General features: G+C 43.8%; 1 protein-coding gene across 8 annotated transcripts in view; it reads right to left on the reverse strand.

Moving 5' to 3' along the window:
- SNX31 (sorting nexin 31) overlaps positions 1 to 26,679 on the reverse strand; it is a 72,574-nt gene that overhangs the window by 41,103 nt on the left and 4,792 nt on the right. For all 8 annotated transcript variants that reach the window (XM_072774047.1, XM_072774046.1, XM_072774045.1 and 5 more), the window contains exons 3-5: positions 14,953 to 15,067; positions 11,413 to 11,477; positions 3,477 to 3,587 (exon numbers count right to left, since the gene is read on the reverse strand). In XM_072774047.1, the coding sequence (XP_072630148.1) occupies positions 3,477 to 3,587; positions 11,413 to 11,477; positions 14,953 to 15,067 (291 nt within the window). The remainder of the gene's footprint in view (positions 1 to 3,476; positions 3,588 to 11,412; positions 11,478 to 14,952; positions 15,068 to 26,679) is intronic.

The raw sequence follows: 26,679 nt of genomic DNA on the forward strand, positions 1-26,679 counted from the left end.
GCTGATGCATTTAACATGTTTGGCAGTTGTACAAATATGAGTTCTCAAGGTGGCAGTTGTACAAACATGAGGCTCGAAGGGGTACTTTTCTTGTCAGAGGTCTGTAAACTGCCTCATGAGACGGGCTTACTAGGTGGATGATATGAGTGGGTGCTCTTGGCCTAGCTTTGAAAATAAAGAAGAGCCTGGGAACTTTTCACGTGTTCAGTCAAGGCTTGTCCCATTCTACCTCACCCAGCCACGTGCCCAAGCATAGACCCCAAGCCCAAACACAGCGCTCCTGTGTGCGCAGGGTGAGTGTGTGCTGGAAGGTAACGGACTGCAAAGACGTCTTCTCCTAGAGTGTGATCCATATCCATTCAGATTCAATTTCTCTCTTCTCTGACTTGTTCAGCGAAAATAGCAAGCTTACGTGCCAGGGCTGATAAAGGAGCAGGGGGGAAGGATGGAGAAGCCTTTTATAATTTATAAAGACATAAGCACACACATCTTCTCTTGAAAGGAGTAAGCATTGACAAAAGGAGACACAATAATATTTTCTTCTTAGCAAATGTTAAGGATACTTCAAAACACAAAAACGCCACCAATAAAACCACATTAGTGCAAACACATAAAAATCCAAAATGAGATTTCAGCTTGTTGCTGGTTCTTTAAGGAGCGCAGCAGGATGGTGGTCAGGTGGAGAGTGAGGGGAAGAAGGCTTGAGGAGGCCTAAACAATGATTTTCAATTACAAAATTTAAATTACATGTTTATGCTGGAGAAGCTCCCAGGCCCTGGAAGAGAATGCACCTGTCTGCCTGGCCACCTGCTCACTTTGCTTTTTACACAAACTCCACCGCTTCGAGGGCAGAACCTCCAGGTAAACCTGCCTGAAGTTAATGATGTCAGGGTCCGGGGTTTGGATTTCTCCCAAGTCGGTGTGATTGGGAGAGGGAAAGGACATGTTTCGGATCGCAAATGCACCTCGCTAACCTTATGCTATAGGTTACAAGGAGAACGGGGCCAAATAGCTGGCTTTCGGAGTGCTGACTGGGCATTCCCTCCATATCAATAACAACGTCCGTACTGAGAAATAACCGTAACCGCACTGCTGATGGGACGGGAGCTATTTCTATAACTACGTAGGCACTGACTTGAAAGGCAGGCAACTTACCCAAACTCACACGGCTACAGCGAGGCAGTGCTGCCATTTGACCCCAGCTCTTGCCCTCGCCCTGCAGAGAGGAGGCCCCCAACTCCCGTGGGCAGCCGCCTTCAGCTGCAGGTACGTCGAGTCAGGCCAGCGACCTCAGTATGTGAAAAACATCCGGCAGGGCAGGCTTTCCAGGTCTCCACGGCCCCAACCCTTCCCAAATTACCTCATGTCCCTCATCTGCCCCCCAGGGTTGCGTGCCTGGCCCTGCAGGTGTCTGCCTCCCATTACTGTCCTCCCCCTTCACTAGTGTCTGTCTCCCACTGCACAGGCCCTGGGAGGGCAACTGAGGGAACGGTGTCTCTGTAGTTGAGAGCTTTCTCTTTTTTCTTTTTGCATAAATCCCCTAGGCATTAAATGTCAAAGGTCTTTGATGCTTTTCAAAAAGGTCATTCTGGATGTCAGTATAGAAGATGGGCAAGACTGGAAGCAGGAACTAGTTTTGGGGCTGTTACAGAAATCTGGCTGAGGGGCACCTGGGTGGCTCAGTGGTTGAGTGTCTGCCTTCGGCTCAGGTCATGAGCTCGGAGTCCTAGGATTGAGTCCCGCATCAGGCTCCTGCATGGAGCCTGCTTCTCCCTCTGCCTATGTCTGCCTCTCTCATGAATAAATAAATACAAATCTTTTAAAAAAGAAAGAAAGAAAGAAAGAAAGAAGAAAAGAAAGAAAAGAAAGAAAAAAAGAAAGAAAGAAAGAAAGAAAGAAAGAAAGAAAGAAAGAAAGAAAGAAAGAAAGAAAGAAGGAAGGAAGGAAGGAAAGAAAAGAAAGAAAGAAAGAAAGAAAAAGAAAGAAAGAAAGAAAGAAAGAAAGGAAAGAAAGAAAGGAAAGAAAGAAAGGAAAGAAAGGAAAGAAAGGAAAGAAAGGAAAGAAAGGAAAGAAAGGAAAGAAAGGAAAGAAAGGAAAGAAAGGAAAGAAAGGAAAGAAAGGAAAGAAAGGAAAGAAAGAAAGAAAGAAAGAAAGAAAGAAAGAAAGAAATCTAGCTGAGAAATGAGGGCTCAAATTAGGGGATGTGAAGATGGGAAGACAAAATTATTAGGGGAGAGATTTGGGACACAAGGTCAGTTGGATTCAGGGAGTCAGAGGTGGTGAAGGAGGGGGGACCCTAGAGTAACCTCTCAATGGACAGCCTTGGCGATGAGGTGGCTGCTGATCCCTTTCAACTAGGCCAGCAATCCAGAAGCCAAAGAAAGGTTGTGTGCAGAGACTTCTGTAGGAAGGAAGGTCCAAAATTATCACTCTTGGACTGAGCCAAGATCCTAGAGAAGGGACATTTCCTACCCTGGGGACAAAGCTGCTCTTTGGAGGCCAGGAGGACATGGGACAGCTTAGATCTCCAGGTTATAAAGAAGAGCCATTCAGCAGGGAGGAGGTCCCCACCCACCCCATAGTCTCAGCTCCAGAGCTGGAACCCAACAGGGAGGATGGCTTGTTTCCTGCCCAGAATGTGTCAGGTACCATGTCCCCAGCACAAAAACATTCTGTCCTTGGAAGGCCCTAGAAACTTTCTGACTTCCACCTGTTTATAATTTTATATTCTAGCCTCACATACTTCTCTGGAGGATTAGAACTAAAACCCTCCAAAGGAAAAGGACCTGGGAACAGTGTGTGGGTATGAGAAGCCAGTGCCCCCTTGATGCCCAGGGAAGGGAGGGAAGGCCCCGGAGACCGAGCTGGTAACAGCCGCCATCTAAAGATGGGGAGGACAGTCTCTAGGTCTTGTCCTCAGACTCTTCACAAAACCAACTGGAATGCAGGTCTGGCCCTCTGAACCCAGAATTAGACCTGCTGGGGTGTTGGTTTCAGTGTTTTCTCTGCGGGGGTGGGGGGGAGGGGACACAACTCTCAGCCTTTGAGAAATCCTCTGTCACTTTCTCCCAGAACCTGTCACCAGCCTACCTGGGTAAGGCCTGTTTCAGACTCATGTGGACTCCACTCCCTTTCCTGCTCCCAACTATGAGGCATCCCCTAATAAAGCACTTGGCATATTTCCACGGCACATCCTTGGCTGAGTCCCAGGTGACTGCAGCCTTAGGAAGGGACAAAAAGATGTCTGGGAAGTTGATGTCCACAAGGAGAGGAAAACTAAAGATACTCTGGATGATTGGCTGTGTCTCAGATTCCTTCGTCAGTGTCCCAGAAAATCCCAGCATCTCAACAGATATGTCATCCAGAGTCAAATGACAGGCAGGAAGCTTCTGGAAGGTAACCTTATCCTAGTCCCTGCTTGCAAACAGAATGATTCCTAAATTTGGTTCTGGAGCTGGAGTTTAAACAAAGTTTACCTCTAGGACTCTTTCAGCAGTATCTGATGTTAGAATTTCGACTTGAATATTCCTTCCATCTGGCAGAAATATATCCAGAGAGGCTGTCTTGGTAGTGATGCTAAATGTGTCCTGCAAGTGAAAGAAAATTATAGTAAGCCCCCACAGTGCCCTTCAGCAGGGTACATGGTGCAGAAATGGTCAGTATCTTTCTCTACCTGGACCCTTGGGGCATCTGGTGCTTAGAAACACAGAACGGGGATCCCTGGGTGGCTCAGCGGTTTAGCGCCTGCCTTTGGCTCAGGGTGTGATTCTGTAGTCCCGGGGTCAAGTCACGCATCAGGCTCCCTGCATTGGAGCCTGTTTCTCCTTCTGCCTGTGTCTCTGCCTCTCTGTGTCTCTCATGAATAAATAAATACAATCTTCAAAAAAAATTTTTAGAAACACACAGAGCTGACTGTAGAGATTTGTGGGATGGTGTTCTGAGGGGCAGGGTGTGGTGAGGAGGGGTGTGGAGGGGCCAAAACCAGGCAATGACGTGCAGCTGAATAATTTCCAAACAACAGGCATCCATTTTTGGCGGGGGGGAGGGGGAGGAAGCTATCCACTTGACCTTGGGGCATCTCAGATTTTTGTTTGTTTGTTTGTTTGTTTGTTTATTTATTTATTTATTTATTTATTTATTAATTATAGTCTCAGAAAGAGAGAGGCAGAGACACAGGCAGAGGGAGAAGCAGGCTCCATGCACCGGGAGCCCGACGTGGGATTCGATCCCGGGTCTCCAGGATCGCGCCCTGGGCCAAAGGCAGGTGCTAAACCGCTGCAACACCCAGGGATCCCCGCATCTCAGATTTTAATTCTCATTTTGAATATTTGCAGGCATCCCTGAAAGCCCACAATCTGCAATAACTTATGATTGTGCTATAGCAAAACTCTGAAGTGTGCAAACCATGAGGCCTGAATGAGTAAGCACGTCACTCACTGGTAAGTTGGTGTCCGGCTGAGGTCCAGCTCCCCCAGCTCAGTCCTGCTTTGCTTGCACTTATACACTCTGCAAGGGGAAGTGTGTGCACTTGAGGCTACTGCAAATCTGGGGGCCTGTGAAGTTCTTGGATAGAGTGTTCTGCAATGTCAAGGACATGTTAGAGACACTGGGAAGGCCTGCAGAGTCTAGGAAAGCGTGAAGCTGAAATTGGTGCTCAGGTACCACAGAGAGAGGGACCCCAGGAGGATGCATGGCCAGTGGCTGCCCAGCTGAGCCTCCCCGGGCAGTTGCGTTGCAGGGAGGGCTCTTTCTAGCACCTCCCAAGTGGGATACTGTCAGCCCCCAGGGCTGCTGCATTTCTGGGAGGCTGATTCAGGTCACAGCCTTTCTGAGCCCAGGTTTTAAGACAGGATCAAACTCTAATACACCAACATATCCACTGTACGCAGTGAGTTCACTTCCTTCCTAGGCATTTAGAATGGCAGTAGTTACGCATCATCCTGGGGAGAACGGAGAGAAGAGTCACTCAAATCATTTTCTGTATTCTAAGCCAACTATATTAAGCTAGAATATTAGTAACACAGAGCTACCGAGACAATGCACACCCAGCCCCGGTTACTGCCTTCCTGGTATCTGGCTGGGGGAGAGAAGAACCAAACGACCCATCCTAAGGTTGTTTGGAGATCACAGAGCTGGGTTCAGGTGCACAGACCAAGTGGGACCTCTCCTCCCAACAGGCAACACCTCCCCTTTCCTTACCTCCACCGCATTCACAGATATAACAGATCAGGCTTTATAGGGAACTGGGGGACTCTAACAACTCAACTGCACTACCCAGGTACCTCAAAAGCCCGATCACATTAGGGACAAGCTTATTTTTTCTAATTTTATTATCAAAGGGTAAGCTTTGACTTTACATTTTAACTACCCCCTACCATGTACTTACAAGTACTAAGTTTCTGTGGGTTCCCCCCAAATAATTATTGCAAATAGTCCCTTTCTAGGTACAGCTTTGCCTAGATGTTGGTTCTTAAAGTTTGGGACCTATAATCACAAACATGTCTTAACTCAGGAGAATAACACTCAAAATAAATGAAAATAATGCTATTGCTTTTTGGCCAGGTTCTTTTTTTATTTTTAAAGGTTTTATTTATTTATTCATGAGAGACACGGAGAGAGAGGTGGAGACATAGGCAGAGGGAGAAGCAGGCTCCCTATGGGGAGCCTGATGTGGGACTCTATCCCAGGGCCCCAAGATCACGACCTGGGCCAAAGGCAGACGCCCAACCACTGAGCCAACCCAGGTGCCCAACTTTTTGGTGAAATTCTAAAGGAAAGCTTAGCATTAATTTATATTACCTCAGTGCAACTCTCAACCCAAACCAAACTTTAGATGGGTAAGCAATGCACTCAGAGGTACCAAGGGACTGGGCTGAAACATGTGAAGAAATGGGTTTCAAGCCCAGCTCCCACACTCACCACATGGGACCTTGTGCAAATCTGGAGAGGTTATTTGCCCCCTGTGTTCTTCACTCCTTCAGCTTGAAAATAAGGGTGGTAATAATGCCCACCTCATAGGGCTGTGGTAAAGACTCAAAGAAGCAATGTGTGGAACTTGGAACGGCACTCACTGCAAACACCCAAATGGTGGCTATGTGGCTTTGTTATTGTTAGCAGAAGGAATGAGGAGGAAGTTATGTCCCTTTGATTAGAATGAGCGCCAACAGATAAGAAATAAAGGATTCAAGACAAGACTCAGGAAGATGTTTTTAATATTCATATCCAATCAAGTTGAGCTGTGTATATTTTACATCTTACACTATTATCTCTTGAATCCATCCACTTTTCATCTCCGCTGCCAGCACCATAGACCCAACTAACATCTCCTTTCCCTAGACTCTTGCAGTGGCCTCTTGGCCTCCATCTCACTCCACTACAGCGCACTCATAGCAGCCAAAGAAATATTTTAAAAATGCAAACCTAAAAATGTCCCACCACCCCTTGCTTAAAACCCTCCAAAGCCTTGCCTGGCTCATGGAAGGCAGCTATGCTCACCACTATACCACCAACGCTGCCCTTAACATTGCTCACATGGTTTTCCTCTACTCACACCACTTCTGACACTAACTATCTGGAGTTAACACAGACACCACAAATTAAGGGCTCAATCCCACAGAACTGCCCCTCTCCAATTTCAGAAGCCAATAGCAAGTCCAGGCCTCCCACACTTCTCACCAACTGGGTAGAAATCAGAGGTTCCCACCATACCCTCCTCAAGATTGGTAATTTTCTGGAATGGCTCACAGGATTCAGGAAAGCTCTTTTTACCTTCTATTACCCTCTTATAAAGAAGACAATCCAGAAACAGCCAAATGGAAAAGATGCACAAGGCAAGGCATGTGGAAAGGGGCACTGAGCTTTCCATGCCCTCTGAGCACACACTAACCTGCCAGCACCTCAGCATGTTCACCAGCTCCAAAGGTTCAGAGAGCTTTATCACATAGGCATTGATAAACATTCTCAAGAGGAAGTGAGGAAATAGTCACTTCCCAGATCCCCCAAACAAAGCCAGAATGAACCAAACCTCCCAAGTCAGTAGGTTGCCCCAACTTCCCAGGCACACAAAAGCTACTCCAAATACCTTCTCAGCCTTCTTTTTCTCAAATATGTTGTTCACACAAGGAAGGACACAAAACACTACAATTTTAGAATTGAGAACATTAGAAAGTCTTTAGTCTAAAGACTTTTCAAACTTCCCTTTATCTCCAAGGTGATCACAGGGCAAAAACATAGAATGAAAAAAAAAAAAAAACATAGAATGTAGTAAGTCAACGGAGTCTAGGGACACAAAACAAGCGGTACATGGTTAGGGCAGGACTGGGTGAGCTACCATCATTCTAGAAATATCGCATAACATCAATGGAGCAGGGGCTCTGTATCCAGGTCTTTTTACTTATGAGATATGTGCCCTCAGACACATTACTTAACTTGAACAAGAGATCCTAATAGCACCTCCTTCCACAAGTTATAGGGGATAAATGAGACCAGGCCTCTCCCAGATTAAATCACCCTATGGAGGGAAACCCCTCTTGTTTTTGCAACTTGCATATGATAATCCTTGACAAAGGCTTTCCTCAGAGGGGTGCCAGGGAGGTTGCACACATTCACATTTCTAAGTCCCTATGTCCTCGCCCAGAGAGAAGATGCTCTTGTACTGCTGACCCCGGAGAGCCAGGCCTGGGAGCATATGATTACATGGCAATAATCACTTGGCAACTGCAGGTCAACCACTTATCAGGAGCAGTGAAGATATGTAGGTCTGTATACTGAGGTAGGCAACTGCTGTTCCTACCTCAATTTACAATAATCCCCGTTCCTCGGGCTCCTTTCACATTCAGCAAATCCACATATCACCACTGCTCATTCCAGTTCTCCAGTTCCTGTATGTCCTGCAGGAGCATCTTGCTGCAAGCTCCATAAGCCAACTCTCTCCTGCATTGACTGCATCTATTTACTGCCAATACATCGCTCTGGCCCTGAAAGGTAGTCAGAGGAGGATCTGCTGGAAGTTGGGGTAGACTCACCCCCAATACTACACGGCTACTGGCTTCACTTTTACTAATATCAGTCCTGAGTCTTCTAGACCACCAGATATCTATGTGGTTTGTTGTTTTGTCCCTAATGGGAAGAAAAATCTAGAGTATAATCTTACTTCCCTGCCCACCCGAGAAATTTTCCAGCTCAATGGTCTCTTCCATTAGAAGGTCTCCCAGACACGCTCTCATCCATGGCAGTGTGTCCCAGCCCTTTTCTTACCAGGGCACACATACGGAATGATATTTGTACATCACATTGGGGTAAGCAGAGTGGCAGGATTCACAAATGCTGCACCGGAGTTGAGAGGACAGAAAGGTCGACACAGCCCTCACCTTCCCCGGGGTCATGCCCAGCAGCATAGCACGCATGGTGTGTGGTCCTGTCTCACAGAGCTTGTTACATTTAGTGCTGTGCCCAGTGACGTTTGTTTCCCCAAAAAGACAGTTTCCCAGACTCTGTGAGCTGGACGGGGTGCTATTTACTGGTGTCTCCCCAGCCTCCAGAGCAGTGTTGGCTCGCAGCAGGCATTCACTACACATTTGTTCAACGTATGAATGAAAAAGGACAGAATGAAGTAGGGCAGGGACGCGATGAACACAGAACCACCTTCCTGATTTAAATGTCTTTTTAAAAATCATCAACGTCTTTTATAAATAGCTTTAGAAGTAAAGTTACTTCTGCCCTGCTCTCCTCTGGAGACAAACAGAAAATGAGCGGAAGGAAAATCATCCTTGAAGAAGTTGAAAATTGTCCCGAGCCTGAACCACTAACGGGATTTGTAGAGGGGCTGCCAAGTGTAGTGAAAATCAGACCTGGCCAGGGAGGGGAGAAGCAGGGGTGTTGAGGTGCCAGAGAATGTAGGTCACACAGAAGCTGCCTTAAAGCTGTTAATCACCAGGGCCTAGTGTGATTAGGGAGCCCAACTGCAGGCCCATTTCACACTACCTGGTGGCAGGGGAGGCCAAAAAAATGTGCAGATGCACTATCTTTGCAGAAAGCAGTCTCTCAGCATTGTTGGGAAGAGAAGAAAGGACTGGTGCTAATGGTAGCACATATTTCCTAAGTGTTAAGTTTGCCAGATAATATTTAAGTGCTTTAAGAGATATTTAAGAGATATTGAAGGGAGTACCTGGGTGGCTCAGTGGTTGAGCGTCTGCCTTTGGCTCAGGTCATGATCCCAGGGTCCTGGGATCGAGTCCCGCATCAGGTTCCCCACAGGGAGCCTGCCTCTCCCTCTGCCTATTTCTGCCTCTGTGTCTCTCATGAATAAATAAAACCTTAAAAAGAGAAAGAAAGAGATTGAAGGCTTACTGAATTCTCAAAACAACCCTGTGAGGCAGAGGTTATTCTCCCCATTTTACAGATGGGGAAACTGAAATACAAAGAGGCTAAGTAAATTGCCCCAAGCCATACAAATTGAAAGTTGGGCAGTCCAAATTTAAATCTGGGTCATCTCACTCCTGACCTTGCACTCTTAACTACTCAGCCAGTCCTGAGACTACTTAGAAAGGGGGTTCAATTGCTAGGTTGTCATGTGTGGAACTATAGCTATGGCTTCACTGCTAGACACACTGCCCAGCCCCCAGGCAGAACGTTACAGAAAGTGCTCAGAAACAAGAGGTAGGATTCAGGAGTATAATAGAGTCAAATGCCTCAACCCTAGCCCCTCCCCCTCCAACACTGTGTGTCAGCTGGCTCACAAAGCACAGCCCCTTCCAAAGCTGAGTGATTGCCTGAGAAGAAATAGAAAGAGCCCTTGGCACAACTCCTGTGGGGAAGGAGGGAGGAATCGTGGCCAACTAAAGGTAAAAAATATATTCCTCAAACCATGGCACTAAGGAGATGACAATGACAGATGTATTAGTAAAAATATGGCTTCTCTGAACTAAGACCTCAAAGAACAGATGGAGGCCTCAAAAAAAGAGGTAAGATAGCAAAGATATAAAAGTCATCTGGCAAAGTTGACAGAAGAAACAGAGAGAAAAATAAAGCCCTTGCAAGAGGGAACATCTCATCAGAGGAAGCAAGGTAAGGTAAGACACGGAACTAAAACCAGGTAGAAATCTTTCAAATTATCAGAAAAAGAAAAAAGGCACTCAGAACAAAGCTCCAAAACACTGACAGCCCATGAGTGGTTTTTAAAGAGCACTGAAAGCAAAAGCCATAATGTGCCCAAAAAAGATGACAGAATTGAGGCCAAACGCACAGAGGTGCGTTGATGGTGTATTGATGGAGAACAATGTGCAAGATGCAGAATTAAACAAACCAGTCTCTGTAAGTGCATGGAATTTGTGCTTATTTGTAAAACATAAAGGATATGCATACATATGAACACATGTAGATGCACAGAAACGTGTAGAAAGAACACACATTAAACTGGAAACAGTTGTCTCTGAAAAGGGGTGCCGGAGGTTTGTGGTGGGATCATATGCCTTTTTGTGCTGTTTGAGTTTTATGACCATCAACACCTCAACAACAAACTTTCCAAAGAAAAAGAAAGCACATATTTTTAAGCCATCAAATATATGTGAAAATAGGAATAGTGACACCATGGGAGACCCCAGGGTCGCTTCTCAAGTTGAATGATCCAGTTAGTATACCTACACAATTGACCCACTGAATAAATGAAATTTGCTCCCAGTTCTTACAAATTCCATCAAAGTATCATTCCTCCATTAGGGATCCGGTTCAATAATATCATGTTATTCTTATGACTTCAATCTTCTCAAAGCTTTCCATTCAGTCAAGAACATACTTGTAGGCATAAACATGTTCCCCTGTGTATAACAAGAATAAGTGGTGTGCTGACCAAGCCTACTTGGCAAACTTCCAGCCTCTACAGGGCAAGTGGTCAGTAGTTCTGAAGACCAACAAAGGAAAGGGAGTTGCACAATGTCATCTCTGACTTTTCTTTGTGACCCATTTACAAAAAAGTCAGGAGCAGAGAATATACAAGTATCAGTTGGGATGGCTCTTATTGCTATCTCGATGTCTTTACTGTGGCACTCTTGATTCCAGCGAGAGATGGAAGGTCCCAGAATTGTGGGGGCCCTTAATGATGAAAGGTTCTCTTCCCCATGGCCAGAGATATACAGTGCTTAGGCTACAGGATTAAAAAGGTATCTGCTTAATTAAGATGAGTTACAAAAAAAAAAAAATTAAGATGAGTTCCAAGGTTGAGTGACATGCTTATTTTCCATCAAGAATCTAAACCTCCAAAAACCAAAACAAAACAAAATAGGAACCATCCTCCAGTTACTGCGAACGAATAGATTTTATCCCATGTGGGGTCAATGGCCAGAAACATGCACATGGTAACTAAGAGACATGTCCAGCAGTAAAATCATGATCTTAAAAAAAGAAGAGCACACTTACCAACTGTACGAGTTTTAAAAAGTCAACGAAGACATCACTTCTCAACATGTTTGGGTCCACAGTTACTGAAAAATATAGATGGTGATCCAGTTAGCACAGGGCTGAGTTGACTTCTCTGTTAAATTGCTCTATCCCCCAGGGAATGCTGAAGGCCTTGCCAGTACAACCCTGCCTCCTTGAGCAATGGAGCTATGACCTGTCAAACACATGAAAATCCACAAAGCTTGCCTCCTCAAGGCAGCCTTGACAGCAACATAAACCCATCATATCAGGCCCAGGAGTCTCACTTTAGTCCCACAGCTCCATATCACTCCCCATCCAGCATGCTGCCCTTCCAGGATGATGATGAACTTAATGTGAAAAGCAAAAGGGTCTTAAAACTTGGACCTGGACTTCTACTTTGGCAAGACAATTTCTTAATTTGAAAATTTGAAATCAACCAAGAAACGCTGATTGAGAGGATCTCTCTTACCAGAAGCTCTCAAGAGGTTATCCCCAGAAAAATTATTAGAAGGCTGTCATAGAAACTTAAAGTTTTCTACTCTTCTAGAAGAGTAATTTACCCTCGTAGTTTTTAAAGTTCAGATACCAATATTCAGGTGCTGTGGCCAGAGAAGAGGGGCAGAGACTTTCCCCTGAAGAGTCCAGACTCCCCCATGAGGCGCTCCCCAGCCTGCTTTCCTCAATTCTTACCCTCCTTCCCATAATGTCTCTCCTGGAACCTGCCCTCTAGCCAAACCTAGATACTTACTAAATCTGTAGCAGATGTCTTTCTCTTTCCCTTCTCTCTCCTTTTCTTTCTTCTCTTTTTCTCTCTTTTTTCTTTCTTTCCTTCCATCCTTCTTTCCTTCCCTCCCCCCTCCTTCCTTCTTTCCTTTCCTTTCTTGCTTTTTTGGTAGCTGTTTCAATTGATTTCATGATGTAGCTCCTACCAGCATTCAAAATGAGCACTTACTGAAGTCATTTGGAGTTGTATCTTTCCCCCCAAATGCAACATTTTTCAAAAGAAAATAAGGAAAAGAAAGTCTCTGTATTATGAGAATCTTTTTATAAAAGGTATTCTCTTGGGATGCCTGGGTGGCTCAGTGGTTGCACATTTGCTTTTGGCTCAGGTCATGATCCCAGGGTCCTGGGATCGAGACCTGCATCAGGCTCCCTGCATGGAGCCTGCTTCTCCCTCTGCCTATGTCTCTGCCTCTGTGTGTCTCTTATGAATAAATAAATAAAACCTTTTAAAAAAAAAAAGGTATTCTCTCTTTTTTAAGGGAGGTATTTTCTGCTTGGGGGTGGGGGGAGCCCTTGTCTTATTTTCTGGAATATATGCGGTATATTTGCAAATTAACAGTATGCTTATTAGCATGGATTCTTGGAGATGAGGAAAGCTGTTGAAAAAATGGTTCATCCAATTAGTATTTACTGTGCAACTGTTAAGGACCAGCTACAATGCTAAGCACTTGTATATTTTAGTTCATTTAATTTTCACAACAAACCCTGAGGTGAATATTATCTCCATTTTACAGATAGACACTGAAGCTCAGAGAACATAAATGTCTTGACCAAGGTCACACAACCAGTGAAGTACAAACCTAGGATTTGATTCTGGATCTGACTCTGGAGCCCAGGTCTCAGTCACAACACTGAGTTCCCTTGTTCTCTCTTGCCAGAGGATGCAGGAGCTAACCCCCATGAAGTGCACAAAGGCCAGGTCTAGAAAAGCAACCCTTTAGGCACTGTGATCCTTGCCAAAAGGCCCATAGTTAAAGGAGTACTTCACTAAGACATGAGAAATCAAACCAAGAGAGAAGAAAAATTCAACAGGTATTACATTTTGAGTTTGAGAAGGCTTATTTAACACGTTCAAAAGAGGTATAATTTCCATTACAAAAAATGAATGGGAAATAAATGACTTCTAGAATGTTTATTTACTATCTTTAAGGAAATATGTGCAGCCATGAGAAATAAGTTTATAATTGAAGAAGTTTATAATTGCTGGTCTAGAATGGTCTGTAAAATATATATTTTAAGAGGGAAAAATCAACTCACAGAAGAAACTACCATTTTTTCTTAAGCTATGAAGGATATCAGTGAGATAACTGGTGTAGTTTGAAAAAAGTTTCTAGATTAGCTGACATGTATCAGTGTTAATCACCTGATTTTGATAACTACACTGGTTTAGAAGAGAATGTCCTTGATGTTAGGGAACACACACAGAAGTATTTAAGGGGAAAGTGGCTTGTGTAACACAGGCCTCTCAAAAAAATATATATATATAATATACCTATGCATACTCATGAAATTGAGGAGAGGTGGTAAAGCAAGTGTAAAATGTTAGCATTTGGGAAATCTGGGTGAAGACTACAGAAACTCTGTGTGTTACTTCTTCATCTTTTTTTGTAAGTCAGAAATTCTTTCAGAATAAAGTTTTTGAGAGTCAGGTACCTAAAAGTATATGGAGTACATTTCAATTTGTATTTAACAAACAGGGATGCATACACATCAGTAGACACAAAAAATTTTTCCATGGAATCTATAAGCCGCTTGTAATGGTGCGTACTTCTAGAGGCCTGTGGGGCTGATCTGGAAGGGAATGTACCTTTCATTGTACACTCTTCTGACAAGTTCTATTTTTAAAATATTTTGTGTATATACTATTTTCTCCTTCTCGAAATCTTTAAATAGTTTAATGTCAATTTTGCTATTTCTCCCAAACCCCCTCTTTTTAAGAGGGTTCAGTTTTGCCAACCACAGTTTTGCTGTGCACAGTGTTCATAGGATGCAGGCAATGGACAGGGACTATGGTCCTGCAAGCCTCACCAGGGGACAGTAGACCTCTAAGGGTCCCTGGCAAGGACAGAGGCAGAGACGCATTTCTGGCATGTCTGATAAACATCTCTGGTATCTGCTGAGAGCTTTCAGGAAAATAATTCATCTCATACCTCTATTTCGGTCTCAGTCCAGGTAATATGGCTTTCACTTCTATAATCAAAGCCAACATACAACACCCAGGGGCAAATCTGAGAACAGAGTATTTTTAAAACCAATACAAGGCCATATTTTGTATGATTCCATTTATATTAAATGTTCAGAGCAGGCAAATCTATAAAGGAAGATATTAGTATGGGGGTGGTAGATGTATGTGGGGGAGAAGACTAAGGAGTGAATGATATTAGGTATGAGGTTTCTTTTTGACAAAAATGTTCTCAAGTTAGATCATGGTGGATGATTACACAATTCTGTAAATATACTAAAAAGCACTGAATTGCATAATTTATTTTTTTAACGATTTTAAAAATTTATTTGACAGAGAGAGAGAGTGGGCACAAGCAGGAGGAGTGGGAGAGAGAAGCAGGCTCTCCACTAAGCAGGGAGCCTGACCTGGGTCTTGATCCCAGGACCCGGGGAACATGACCTGAGCTGAAGGTGGATGCTTAACTGACTGAGCCCCCTGGTGCCCCTGTATTGCACACTTTAAATGCGTGAATTTTACAGTGTGTGATCTGTATCTCAAGAAATCTATAAAAATAAAATCCAAATACATACCATTCTGCAAATATTGTTCCAGCTGGTCCCTTCTCTCATTAGCCATGGAGGCGGTCATTGCAAGATAGTACTTTGGTGGAAAGGGTGGCAGGCAATTTCCAAAGACCCGCCTCAGCTGAAAGATCCAGAAAACACAGTTAAGACAAAGAATCTCCAATTCAAGATTGATGAGACACCAAAGCCTCCTCTTGGGACAAGTCTCATTCTAGTACTTAATTGAAAATTAACCCTTCCTGGTGACCTAAAGGAGGAAAAGGTGATGCTTTGATTTTCTTAAGGAAGAGTTTATTTCAGGATCACTTTCTGAAAATACTATTAGACTAGACATACTACAAACTGACCTCTCCAGTCTGAGTTTAGTAGATCTGGGATACATTTTAATTTTTCACTTGTTTTTGCAAGACTGCCTACCACTCACACCATACAATGTTTCTTCAATTCATTCTTCAATAGCATCTGTGATACCAATGATGACAGTTAGGAATTTAATTCTCCACCCTACCATCAAATCTGAACATAGAGCAGATGTTTATAGCATGCTATCTGATATGTTATCCACCAGCCAGTGATAATGAGCACTGGGAATATGGCTAGTCCGAATTGATATATGCCATCAGTATAAAATACACTCCTGACTGCCAAACTTAGTACAAATTTTTTAAAAAGTAAAATATTTTGCTAGTATTTTCTTATATTGATTATATGTTAAAATGATAATATTTTATATGCTCGATTAAATAAAGTATATTAAAATTAATTTCACTGTTTCTTTTTATGCTTTTTAATTGGGCTACCAGAAAATTTTAAATTACATATGTGGCTCATACTATATTTCTATTGAACAGTGCTGGTATATAAAATTTCTATAAGGCTAACATATGATGCCAGTAGAAACCTAGTGCGGCCCCTTCCTACCCTCCCACTCACCCAAATGTTGATCCAAGACCAAGGTGGTAATTATTTTTACGTAAGCAAAATAGTGGATTTATGAAGAATATGATTTAAATTAAGATAATCAAAAAGTGCATCTTCCTTCATTCCAGCCCTATACCTACAGTAGCAGCTTGCAGATGAGGCATGGCATCATTCTCTTTAAAATATGAGAAAGGAGAGGTGCCTGAATGGCTCAGTCATTTAAGCCTCTGACTCTTAACTTTGGCTCAGATCATGATCTCAGAGTCGGAGATCAAGCCCGCATTGGGCTCCATGGTTAGCCTGCTGGAGATTTCTCTCTCCCTCTGCCCCTCTTCCCACTCTCTCTGAAATAAGTAAATCTTTAAATAAATAAACACACAAAAACAAACAAACAAATACATAAAGGGAGAAACTAGTCAGGAATCAGGTTTTAACATGGTATGCCTGGAGAAGAAGGGTGAAAGCTCTTACTATTGCCCTAGTCAGTGGCTTAAAGAAAATGAAAACAGATTTAAGAGAAACAAACAGATAAGAATTTTAAGTCCATGGCTTTTATCACAAATACAGTGTGTATCTGGTGAATATTAACTTTGCATAGGCCATGGCTTCAAAATACATCAAGAATCTTACCAATCCTCTCCACCCCCACTGCCATCACCCTGGTTCAAACCACTGTCCTCTCTTTGCCCCATTATTGCAGCAGCTTTATGACAGATCTCTCTACTTCTGCCCTTAACCCCCTTCAATTTATTCTTAATACAGCACCTCAAGTAACATTCTAAAAAAGGTAAGCTGGATCAATCTGTTGCCCTGCTCAAAATCCTTCATGGCTTCCTATCTCACTCAAGGAAAAACCAGTATCTTTAAAATGGCCGAGAGCTATGCCACTTAATATGATGTCCACTAAGCCACCTGTGACTACTTAAACTTAAATCAATTAAAATGAAATAAAATCTACAATTCAGTTCCTCAGTTGTACTAGCCACATTTCAAATACTCAATTATATTTGTGGCAAGTTGATACTGAATTGGACAAGGCAAACATAGAGCATTTCAATCAGTGCAGAAAATTGGACAGCATTGGTCTAAGATCTAGAAAGTTTAGCAAATGCCTGCCTATAGGTAAGATAATTAGGCAAATGGATGACAGGTGATGGGAGCCAGGTTTTTCAATACTGAAGAGTACTCAGATAAGCAAGAGGAGTAGGCTAGAATGATCCATGTGGTGACAGATTATAGTTGGAGATATTGGTATGAACTCATATTTGGCTTAACATAGGTGCATATGGCTACATATAAAAATATTTATAGGTATGTGTATACACATATTTCCTTGCTCCATCAGCAAAGAGGGCCTAGAAACAACAACACTACAGTAACAACGAACATACCATACCTAGTCCAAGATCTTGGTTTCTCTTAACCATTCCCCCAACTAAAGCAACCATGACCAAAGCAAGAGATATATATAAGAGGAGTCTGGAGCATTTTGTAGCACCAGAAAACAAGAAAGTACTAAAAAAAAAAAAAAATCAACAATGGCTGTGTGTCAAAGAGGCACAAGAGCAGACAAAGAGCTCCCATGGATCAAAGCTGGAACCACTAAAATAACAAAATTAAGGCAGTATTGAAGTATAACCCAAAGCATAAAGTAATATCCAGGAGTCTATGCAGATATAAATTACTGAATAGGGGATCCCTGGGTGGCTCAGCGGTTTAGCGCCTGCCTTTGGCCCAGGGCGCAATCCTGGATCGAGTCCCGTGCGTCGGGCTCTGGGCATGGAGCCTGCTTCTCCATCTGCCTGTGTCTCTGCCCACCCCCCACCCGTCTATCATGAATAAATAAATAAATAAATAAATAAATCTTTTAAAAAATAAATTACTGAATAAATAAATAGGAGAGAAGAGACAAATCTGTGAAGAATCCTTATAATTTATGTAGATATTCACCCCACAAGGAGATGGAGCATTAATCCCTACTCTTTAAGCGTGGACTACACATACCGACTTCCTTCCAAAGGGTATACTTTGGAAAAGGAGGAAAAAGAGTACATTTTTAACATTTAACATATCAGACAAATCCAGTGGTCCAACCTGACAAACACAGCCTCAGTCAGGTGATCAAGGTGAGCATCCACAGTGCTAAGTCATGATGATGGTAGGTACTCCTCCTGTGATATAAGAATAACATTGACCTCTGAGGTCTTACATAACCCCAACCCAGTCATGTGAAAGACATCAGATTCTAACAGAAGGATACCTCACAAAATAACTGACTAGTGCACCTCAAAATGGCCAGTAAAAACAAGGAAAGTCTGAGGAACTGACATAGTCAAGAGGAGTGTAAGCAGACAAGTAAATGTAATGGGATGCTAGGGAAGCAATAGGACATTAGGCTAATACTAAAGAAATATAGCTGAATTGTAGGCCATACTTAATAATAATGTATTAATATTCGCTCATTGTTACAATAGTTCCATGGAAAACAACAGGACAAACCGAGTGCAGGGATATATGGGAACTCTCTCTACTATCTTTGCAATTATTCTGTAAATCTATAACTGGTCCACAAAAATAAAGTTATTTTAAAAAAGAAAAACCTGGGGGGAGGGGCAAGATGGCGGAAGAGTAGGGTCCCCAAATCACCTGTCTCCACCAAATTACCTAGATAACCTTCAAATTATCCTGAAAATCTATGAATTCGGCCTGAGAATTAAAGAGAGACCAGCTGGAATGCTACAGTGAGAAGAGTTCGCGCTTCTATCAAGGTAGGAAGACGGGGAAAAAGAAATAAAGGAACAAAGGCCTCCAAGGGGGAGGGGCCCCGCGAGGAGCCGGGCTGAGGCTGGGGCGAGTGTCCCCAGGACAGGAGAGCCCCGTCCCGGAGGAGCAGGAGCTGCACCGACCTTCCCGGGGGAAAGGGGCTCGCAGGGAGGTGGAGCAGGACCCAGGAGGGCGGGGATGCCCTCGGGCTCCCGGGGACACTAACAGACACCTGCGCCCCGGGAGAGTGCGCCGAGCTCCCTAAGGGCTGCAGCGCCCACGGCGGGACCGGCGGGACCCGGAGCAGCTCGGGGGCTCGGGGGCGGCTCCGCGGAGGGGGCTGCGGGGCGGGAGCAGCTCGGGGGCTCGAGGGCGGCTCCGCGGAGGGGGCTGCGGGGCAGGAGCAGCTCGGGGGCTCGAGGGCGGCTCCGCGGAGGGGGCTGCGGGGCAGGAGCAGCTCGGGGGGCTCGGGGGCGGCTCCGCGGAGGGGGCTGCGGGGCAGGAGCAGCTCGGGGGGCTCGGGGGCGGCTCCGCGGAGGGGGCTGCGGGGCGGGAGCAGCTCGGGGGGCTCGGGGGCGGCTCCGCGGAGGGGGCTGCGGGGCGGGAGCAGCTGGGGGGGCTCGGGCAGAGGAAGAGGCTCCGTGGAGGGGGCTGCGGGGCGGGAGCAGCTCGGGGGGCTCGGGGGCGGCTCCGCGGAGGGGGCTGCGGGGCGGGAGCAGCTCGGGGGGCTCGGGGGCGGCTCCGCGGAGGGGGCTGCGGGGCGGGAGTGCGAATCCAACAGTGCAGGCCCCGCAGCACAGGGCGCCGGGACACAGTCCAGGATCCGGCCTCCCCCGGGACAGGCAGAGGCCGGGAGGGCCCAGGACAGCAAGGACGCTCCTGCCCCAGCTGAGCAGATCAGCGGCCCCGCCCCGGAGCCTCCAGGCCCTGCAGACGGAGAGCTCCGTGGTGACTGCGGGAGCTGACTCCAGGGCTCCAGAGCTGCCTCCGCCACTGGGGCTGTTCCTCCTGGGGCCTCACGGGGTAAACAACCCCCACTGAGCCCTGCACCAGGCAGGGGGCAGAGTAGCTCCCCCAAGTGCTAAACCTGAAAATCAGCACAACAGGCCCCTCCCCCAGAAGACCAGCTAGATGGACAAGTTCCAGGGGAAGTCAAGGGACTTAAAGTACACAGAATCAGAAGATACTCCCCGTGTGTTTTTTTTTTCTTTTTGATTTCTGTTTGCTTCTCCCACCCCTTTTCTCCCCTTTCTTTCTCTTTCTCTTTTTTTTCTTCCTTTTTTCTTTTTTGGCCACTCTGCACTGAGCAAAATGACTAGAAGGAAAACCTCACCTCAAAAGAAAGAATCAGAAACAGTCCTCTCTCCCACAGAGTTACAAAATCTGGATTACAATTCAATGTCAAAAAGCCAATTCAGAAGCACTATTATACAGCTACTGGTGGCTCTAGAAAAAACCACAAAGGACTCAAGAGACTTCATGACTGCAGAATTTAGAGCTAATCAGGCAGAAATTAAAAATCAATTGAATGAGATGCAATCCAAACTAGAAGTCCTAACTACGAGGATTAACGAGGTGGAAGAACGAGTGAGTGACATAGAAGACAAGTTGATGGCAAAGAGGGAAACTGAGGAAAAAAGAGACAAACAATTAAAAGACCATGAAGATAGGTTAAGGGAAATAAACGACAGCCTGAGGAAGAAAAACCTACGTTTAATTGGGGTTCCCGAGGGCGCCGAAAGGGCCAGAGGGCCAGAATATGTAGAACAAATCAAAGCTGAAAACTTTCCTAATCTGGGAAGGGAACCAGGCATCCAGATCCAGGAAATAGAGAGATCCCCCCCTAAAATCAATAAAAACCATTCAACACCTCAACATTTTATAGTTAAGCTTGCAAATTCCAAAGATAAAGAGAAGATCCTTAAAGCAGCAAGAGACAAGAAATCCCTGACTTTTATGGGAAGGAGTATTAGGGTAACAGCAGACCTCTCCACAGAGACCTGGCAGGCCAGAAAGGGCTGGCAGGATATATTCAGGGTCCTAAATGAGAAGAACATGCAACCAAGAATACTTTATCCAGCAAGGCTCTCATTCAAAATGGAAGGAGAGATAAAGAGCTTCCAGGACAGGCAGGAACTGAAAGAATATGTGACCTCCAAACCAGCTCTGCAAGAAATTTTAAGGGGGACTCTTAAAATTCCCCTTTAAGAAGAAGTTCAGCGGAACAATCCACAAAAACAAGGACTGAATAGATATCATGATGACACTAAACTCATATCTGTCAATAGTAACTCTGAACGTGAACGGGCTTAATGACCCCATCAAAAGGCGCAGGGTTTCAGACTGGATAAAAAAGCAGGACCCATCTATTTGCTGTCTACAAGAGACTCATTTTAGACTGAAGGACACCTACAGCCTGAAAATAAAAGGTTGGAGAACCATTTACCATTCAAATGGTCCTCAAAAGAAAGCAGGGGTAGCCATTCTCATATCAGATAAACTAAAATTTACCCCAAAGACTGTAGTGAGAGATGAAGAGGGACACTATATCATACTTAAAGGATCTATCCAACAAGAGGACTTAACAATCCTCAATATATATGCCCCGAATGTGGGAGCTGCCAAATATATCAATCAATTATTAACCAAAGTGAAGAAATACTTAGATAATAATACACTTATACTTGGTGACTTCAATCTAGCTCTCTCTACCCTCGATAGGTCTTCTAAGCACAACATCTCCAAAGAAACGAGAGCTTTAAATGATACACTGGACCAGATGGATTTCACAGATATCTACAGAACTTTACATCCAAACTCAACTGAATACACATTCTTCTCAAGCGCACATGGAACTTTCTCCAGAATAGACCACATACTGGGTCACAAATCGGGTCTGAACCGATACCAAAAGATTGGGATCGTCCCCTGCATATTCTCAGACCATAATGCCTTGAAATTAGAAATCACAACAAGAAGTTTGGAAGGACCTCAAACACGTGGAGGTTAAGGACCATCCTGCTAAAAGATAAAAGGGTCAACCAGGAAATTAAGGAAGAATTAAAAAGATTCATGGAAACTAATGAGAATGAAGATACAACCATCCAAAATCTTTGGGATGCAGCAAAAGCAGTCCTGAGGGGGAAATACATCGCAATACAAGCATCCATTCAAAAACTGGAAAGAACTCAAATACAAAAGCTAACCTTACACATAAAGGAGCTAGAGAAAAAACAGCAAATAGATCCTACACCCAAGAGAAGAAGGGAGTTAATAAAGATTCGAGCAGAACTCAACGAAATCGAGACCAGAAGAACTGTGGAACAGATCAACAGAACCAGGAGTTGGTTCTTTGAAAGAATTAATAAGATAGATAAACCATTAGCCAGCCTTATTAAAAAGAAGAGAGAGAAGACTCAAATTAATAAAATCATGAATGAGAAAGGAGAGATCACTACCAACACCAAGGAAATACAAACGATTTTAAAAGCATATTATGAACAGCTATACGCCAATAAATTAGGCAATCTAGAAGAAATGGACGCATTCCTGGAAAGCCACAAACTACCAAAACTGGAACAGGAAGAAATAGAAAACCTGAACAGGCCAATAACCAGGGAGGAAATTGAAGCAGTCATCAAAAACCTCCCAAGACACAAGAGTCCAGGGCCAGATGGCTTCCCAGGGGAATTTTATCAAACGTTTAAAGAAGAAACCATACCTATTCTCCTAAAGCTGTTTGGAAAGATAGAAAGAGATGGAGTACTTCCAAATTCGTTCTATGAGGCCAGCATCACCTTAATTCCAAAACCAGACAAAGACCCCACCAAAAAGGAGAATTACAGACCAATATCCCTGATGAACATGGATGCAAAAATTCTCAACAAGATACTGGCCAATAGGATCCAACAGTACATTAAAAAAATTATTCACCATGACCAAGTAGGATTTATCCCTGGGACACAAGGCTGGTTCAACACCCGTAAAACAATCAATGTGATTCATCATATCAGCAAGAGAAAAACCAAGAACCATATGATCCTCTCATTGGATGCAGAGAAAGCATTTGACAAAATACAGCATCCGTTACTGACCAGAACTCTTCAGAGTGTAGGGATAGAGGGAACATTCCTCGACATCTTAAAAGCCATCTATGAAAAGCCCACAGCAAATATCATTCTCAATGGGGAAGCACTGGGAGCCTTTCCCCTAAGATCAGGAACAAGACAGGGATGTCCACTCTCACCACTGCTATTCAACATAGTACTGGAAGTCCTAGCCTCAGCAATCAGACAACAAAAAGACATTAAAGGCATTCAAATTGGCAAAGAAGAAGTCAAACTCTCCCTCTTCGCCGATGACATGATACTCTACATAGAAAACCCAAAAGTCTCAACCCCAAGATTGCTAGAACTCATACAGCAATTCGGTAGCGTGGCAGGATACAAAATCAATGCCCAGAAGTCAGTGGCATTTCTATACACTAACAATGAGACTGAAGAAAGAGAAATTAAGGAGTCAATCCCATTTACAATTGCACCCAAAAGCATAAGATACCTAGGAATAAACCTAACCAAAGATGTAAAGGATCTATACCCTCAAAACTATAAAACACTTCTGAAAGAAATTGAGGAAGACACAAAGAGATGGAAAAATATTCCATGCTCATGGATTGGCAGAATTAATATTGTGAAAATGTCAATGTGACCCAGGGCAATATACACGTTTAATGCAATCCCTATCAAAATACCATGGACTTTCTTCAGAGAGTTAGAACAAATTATTTTAAGATTTGTGTGGAATCAGAAAAGACCATGAATAGCCAGGGGAATTTTAAAAAAGAAAACCATATCTGGGGGCATCACACTGCCAGATTTCAGGTTGTACTACAAAGCTGTGGTCATCAAGACAGTGTGGTCCTGGCACAAAAACAGACACACAGATCAATGGAACAGAATAGAGAATCCAGAAGTGGACCCTGAACTTTTTGGGCAACTAATATTCGATAAAGGAGGAAAGACTATCCATTGGAAGAAAGACAGTCTCTTCAATAAATGGTGCTGGGAAAATTGGACATCCACATGCAGAAGAATGAAACTGGACCACTCTCTTGCACCATACACAAAGATAAACTCAAAATGGATGAAAGATCTAAATGTGAGACAAGATTCCATCAAAATCCTAGAGAAGAACACAGGCAACACCCTTTTTGAACTCGGCCATAGTAACTTCTTGCAAGATACATCCACGAAGGCAAAAGAAACAAAAGCAAAAATGAACTATTGGGACTTCATCAAGATAAGAAGCTTTTGCACAGCAAAGGATACAGTCAACAAAACTCAAAGACAACCTACAGAATGGGAGAAGATATTTGCAAATGACGTATCCGATAAAGGGCTAGTTTCCAAGATCTAAAAGAACTCATTAAACTCAACACCAAAGAAACAAACAATCCAATCATGAAATGGGCAAAAGACATGAAGAGAAATCTCACAGAGGAAGACATAGACATGGCCAACACGCACATGAGAAAATGCTCTGCATCACTTGCCATCAGGGAAATACAAATCAAAACCACAATGAGATACCACCTCACACCGGTGAGAATGGGGCAAATTAACAAGGCAGGAAACAACAAATGTTGGAGAGGATGTGGAGAAAAGGGAACCCTCTTACGCTGTTGGTGGGAATGTGAACTGGTGCAGCCACTCTGGAAAACTGTGTGGAGGTTCCTCAAACAGTTAAAAATATACCTGCCCTACGGCCCAGCAATTGCACTGTTGGGGATTTACCCCAAAGATACAAATGCAATGAAACGCCGGGACACCTGCACCCCGATGTTTATAGCAGCAATGGCCACGATAGCCAAACTGTGGAAGGAGCCTCGGTGTCCATCGAAAGATGAATGGATAAAGAAGATGTGGTCTATGTATACAATGGAATATTACTCAGCTATTAGAAATGACAAATACCCACCATTTGCTTCAACGTGGATGGAACTGGAGGGTATTATGCTGAGTGAAGTAAGTCAGTCGGAGAAGGACAAACATTATATGTTCTCATTCATTTGGGGAATATAAATAATAGTGAAAGGGAATATAAGGGAAGGGAGAAGAAATGTGTGGGAAATATCAGAAAGGGAGACAGAACGTAAAGACTGCTAACTCTGGGAAACGAACTAGGGGTGGTGGAAGGGGAGAGGGCGGGGGGTGGGAGTGAATGGGTGACGGGCACTGGGGGTTATTCTGTATGTTAGTAAATTGAACACCAATAAAAAATAAATTAAAAAAAAAAAAAAGAAAAACCTGATGTTCTGGCTTCTTGAAAAATCAGAGGTTCTGGAATCACTGGGTTTACATTCCTCAAGTAATCATCCCCTATAGAGGAAGCTTAAGCAGTTCCCACCAGTCCCCATTGCCTCTCACCTGATCCATGCCTCTCATTTAAATCACCTGCCTGGCCCCTATAGCCATTGAAATTTGCAATCTTTCCTGCTTTAAATCTGGTAATATAAAATATTATAGCAACAATTCTTTTTTTTTTTAATTCAAGGTAATTTTCCTGTTATGCTAAACACTGTCCAAAGACACCCCAGTTGGAGCATCAAACCAACAAGGCTGCTCAAACAACCTGGGACATATGTACCCCAGCTCTGCTAATTCCATTAAATAGGAGCAGAGAATTGTCTTCTTCACATGAGACTATTTCTTGATTAATGGATTAAGTGTCCTTTAAAAGGCACTTGTCGGGATCCCTGGGTGGCGCAGCGGTTTGGCGCCTGCCTTTGGCCTAGGGCGCGATCCTGGAGACCCAGGATCGATTCCCACGTCGGGCTCCCGGTGCATGGAGCCTGCTTCTCCCTCTGCCTGTGTCTCTGCCTCTCTTTCTCTCTCTGTGACTATCATAAATAAATAAAAATTTTAAAAAAATATTAAAAAAAAAATAAAAGGCACTTGTCTTCCTAGGCATGCATTCACAAATGTCGAAGATGCTCTCAAATTAGTTTGAATCACAGCAGCCTTGAGCCACCAGAGCTTCCTGGGTTTTCTACAGGCAAGATAGTATAGTATCTTGGGGAAGCCCCTACCATAAAGTCAAAAGCTGGGGGGAAAGTCACCAAGGCTTATGGTTCTAATACCCATCACAGCCCAAAAACTCTTCCAGCAGATTTTATAACCTGAACTGACTTCTCAAGGAATCTTTCCCTTCCCCTCTCTAAAACTGGTCTAAGGGGGAAAATAAACATATCATAAACTGAGTAGTTAAGTCTGCCAAACATCAATCATTGACTCCCCAGTTTTTCAACTCCATCAGAATATAACCTGTCTACTGGTCTCAGCACACAGTTTAGCTATTAAAATCAATAGCATACTAAGAATTACCTGGTATTAGAGTTTAGCCCAAAGACTCTTTCCAAAATTGTTCAAAGATATCCAAAGGAAAACACACCTCTTTTGTTCTTTTATTATGAGATGTTTTGTTTGTTTGGGGTTTTTGTTTTTGAAAGACCATGTTTAGATAATATATATTTTTAATCCCAGCACAATCTCCTGCACTGATTTTCCATCATACAGTTCTGCCTTTTAACTTGAAGAGGACTTCACTGGCCAATGGAAAATATCACTTCCTTCCCCACCTTATGCACTCCTAGCCCCCCATACTTATCTCAAAGTGATGACCCGGGACAGGTGGAATTACAGACACAAATGGTGTACTTCCTAATGTCAGTTCCTAAAGTTGACCTATCCATCCTACCTCTCCAAGGGTCCTTTGAATCAAAACCCCAGGTTTACCAGATAAAGGGTCACAGTTCAGAGCCAGACTGTGGCATCTGGTACCAAAGAACATTAGTCTGCAGCTTGTATGTTATTCCATTTGTTCCTCAAAATAGCCCTTTGAGGTAATCATCACCATTAACATGCCATCTTGCCACCTTCACATCAAAGTTGCATGACAATCACAGTAACCTGGAGATCAGAGAGATGAAGTGACTTTAACCAAGGTCCTAGAAGCCAAGGAATGGCAGATTTTCATTACTTTTCCCTTCTC

This window comes from Canis lupus, chromosome 14 (genome assembly GCF_048164855.1).
Source record: "Canis lupus baileyi chromosome 14, mCanLup2.hap1, whole genome shotgun sequence".
Classification (NCBI taxonomy): Eukaryota; Metazoa; Chordata; class Mammalia; order Carnivora; family Canidae; genus Canis; species Canis lupus.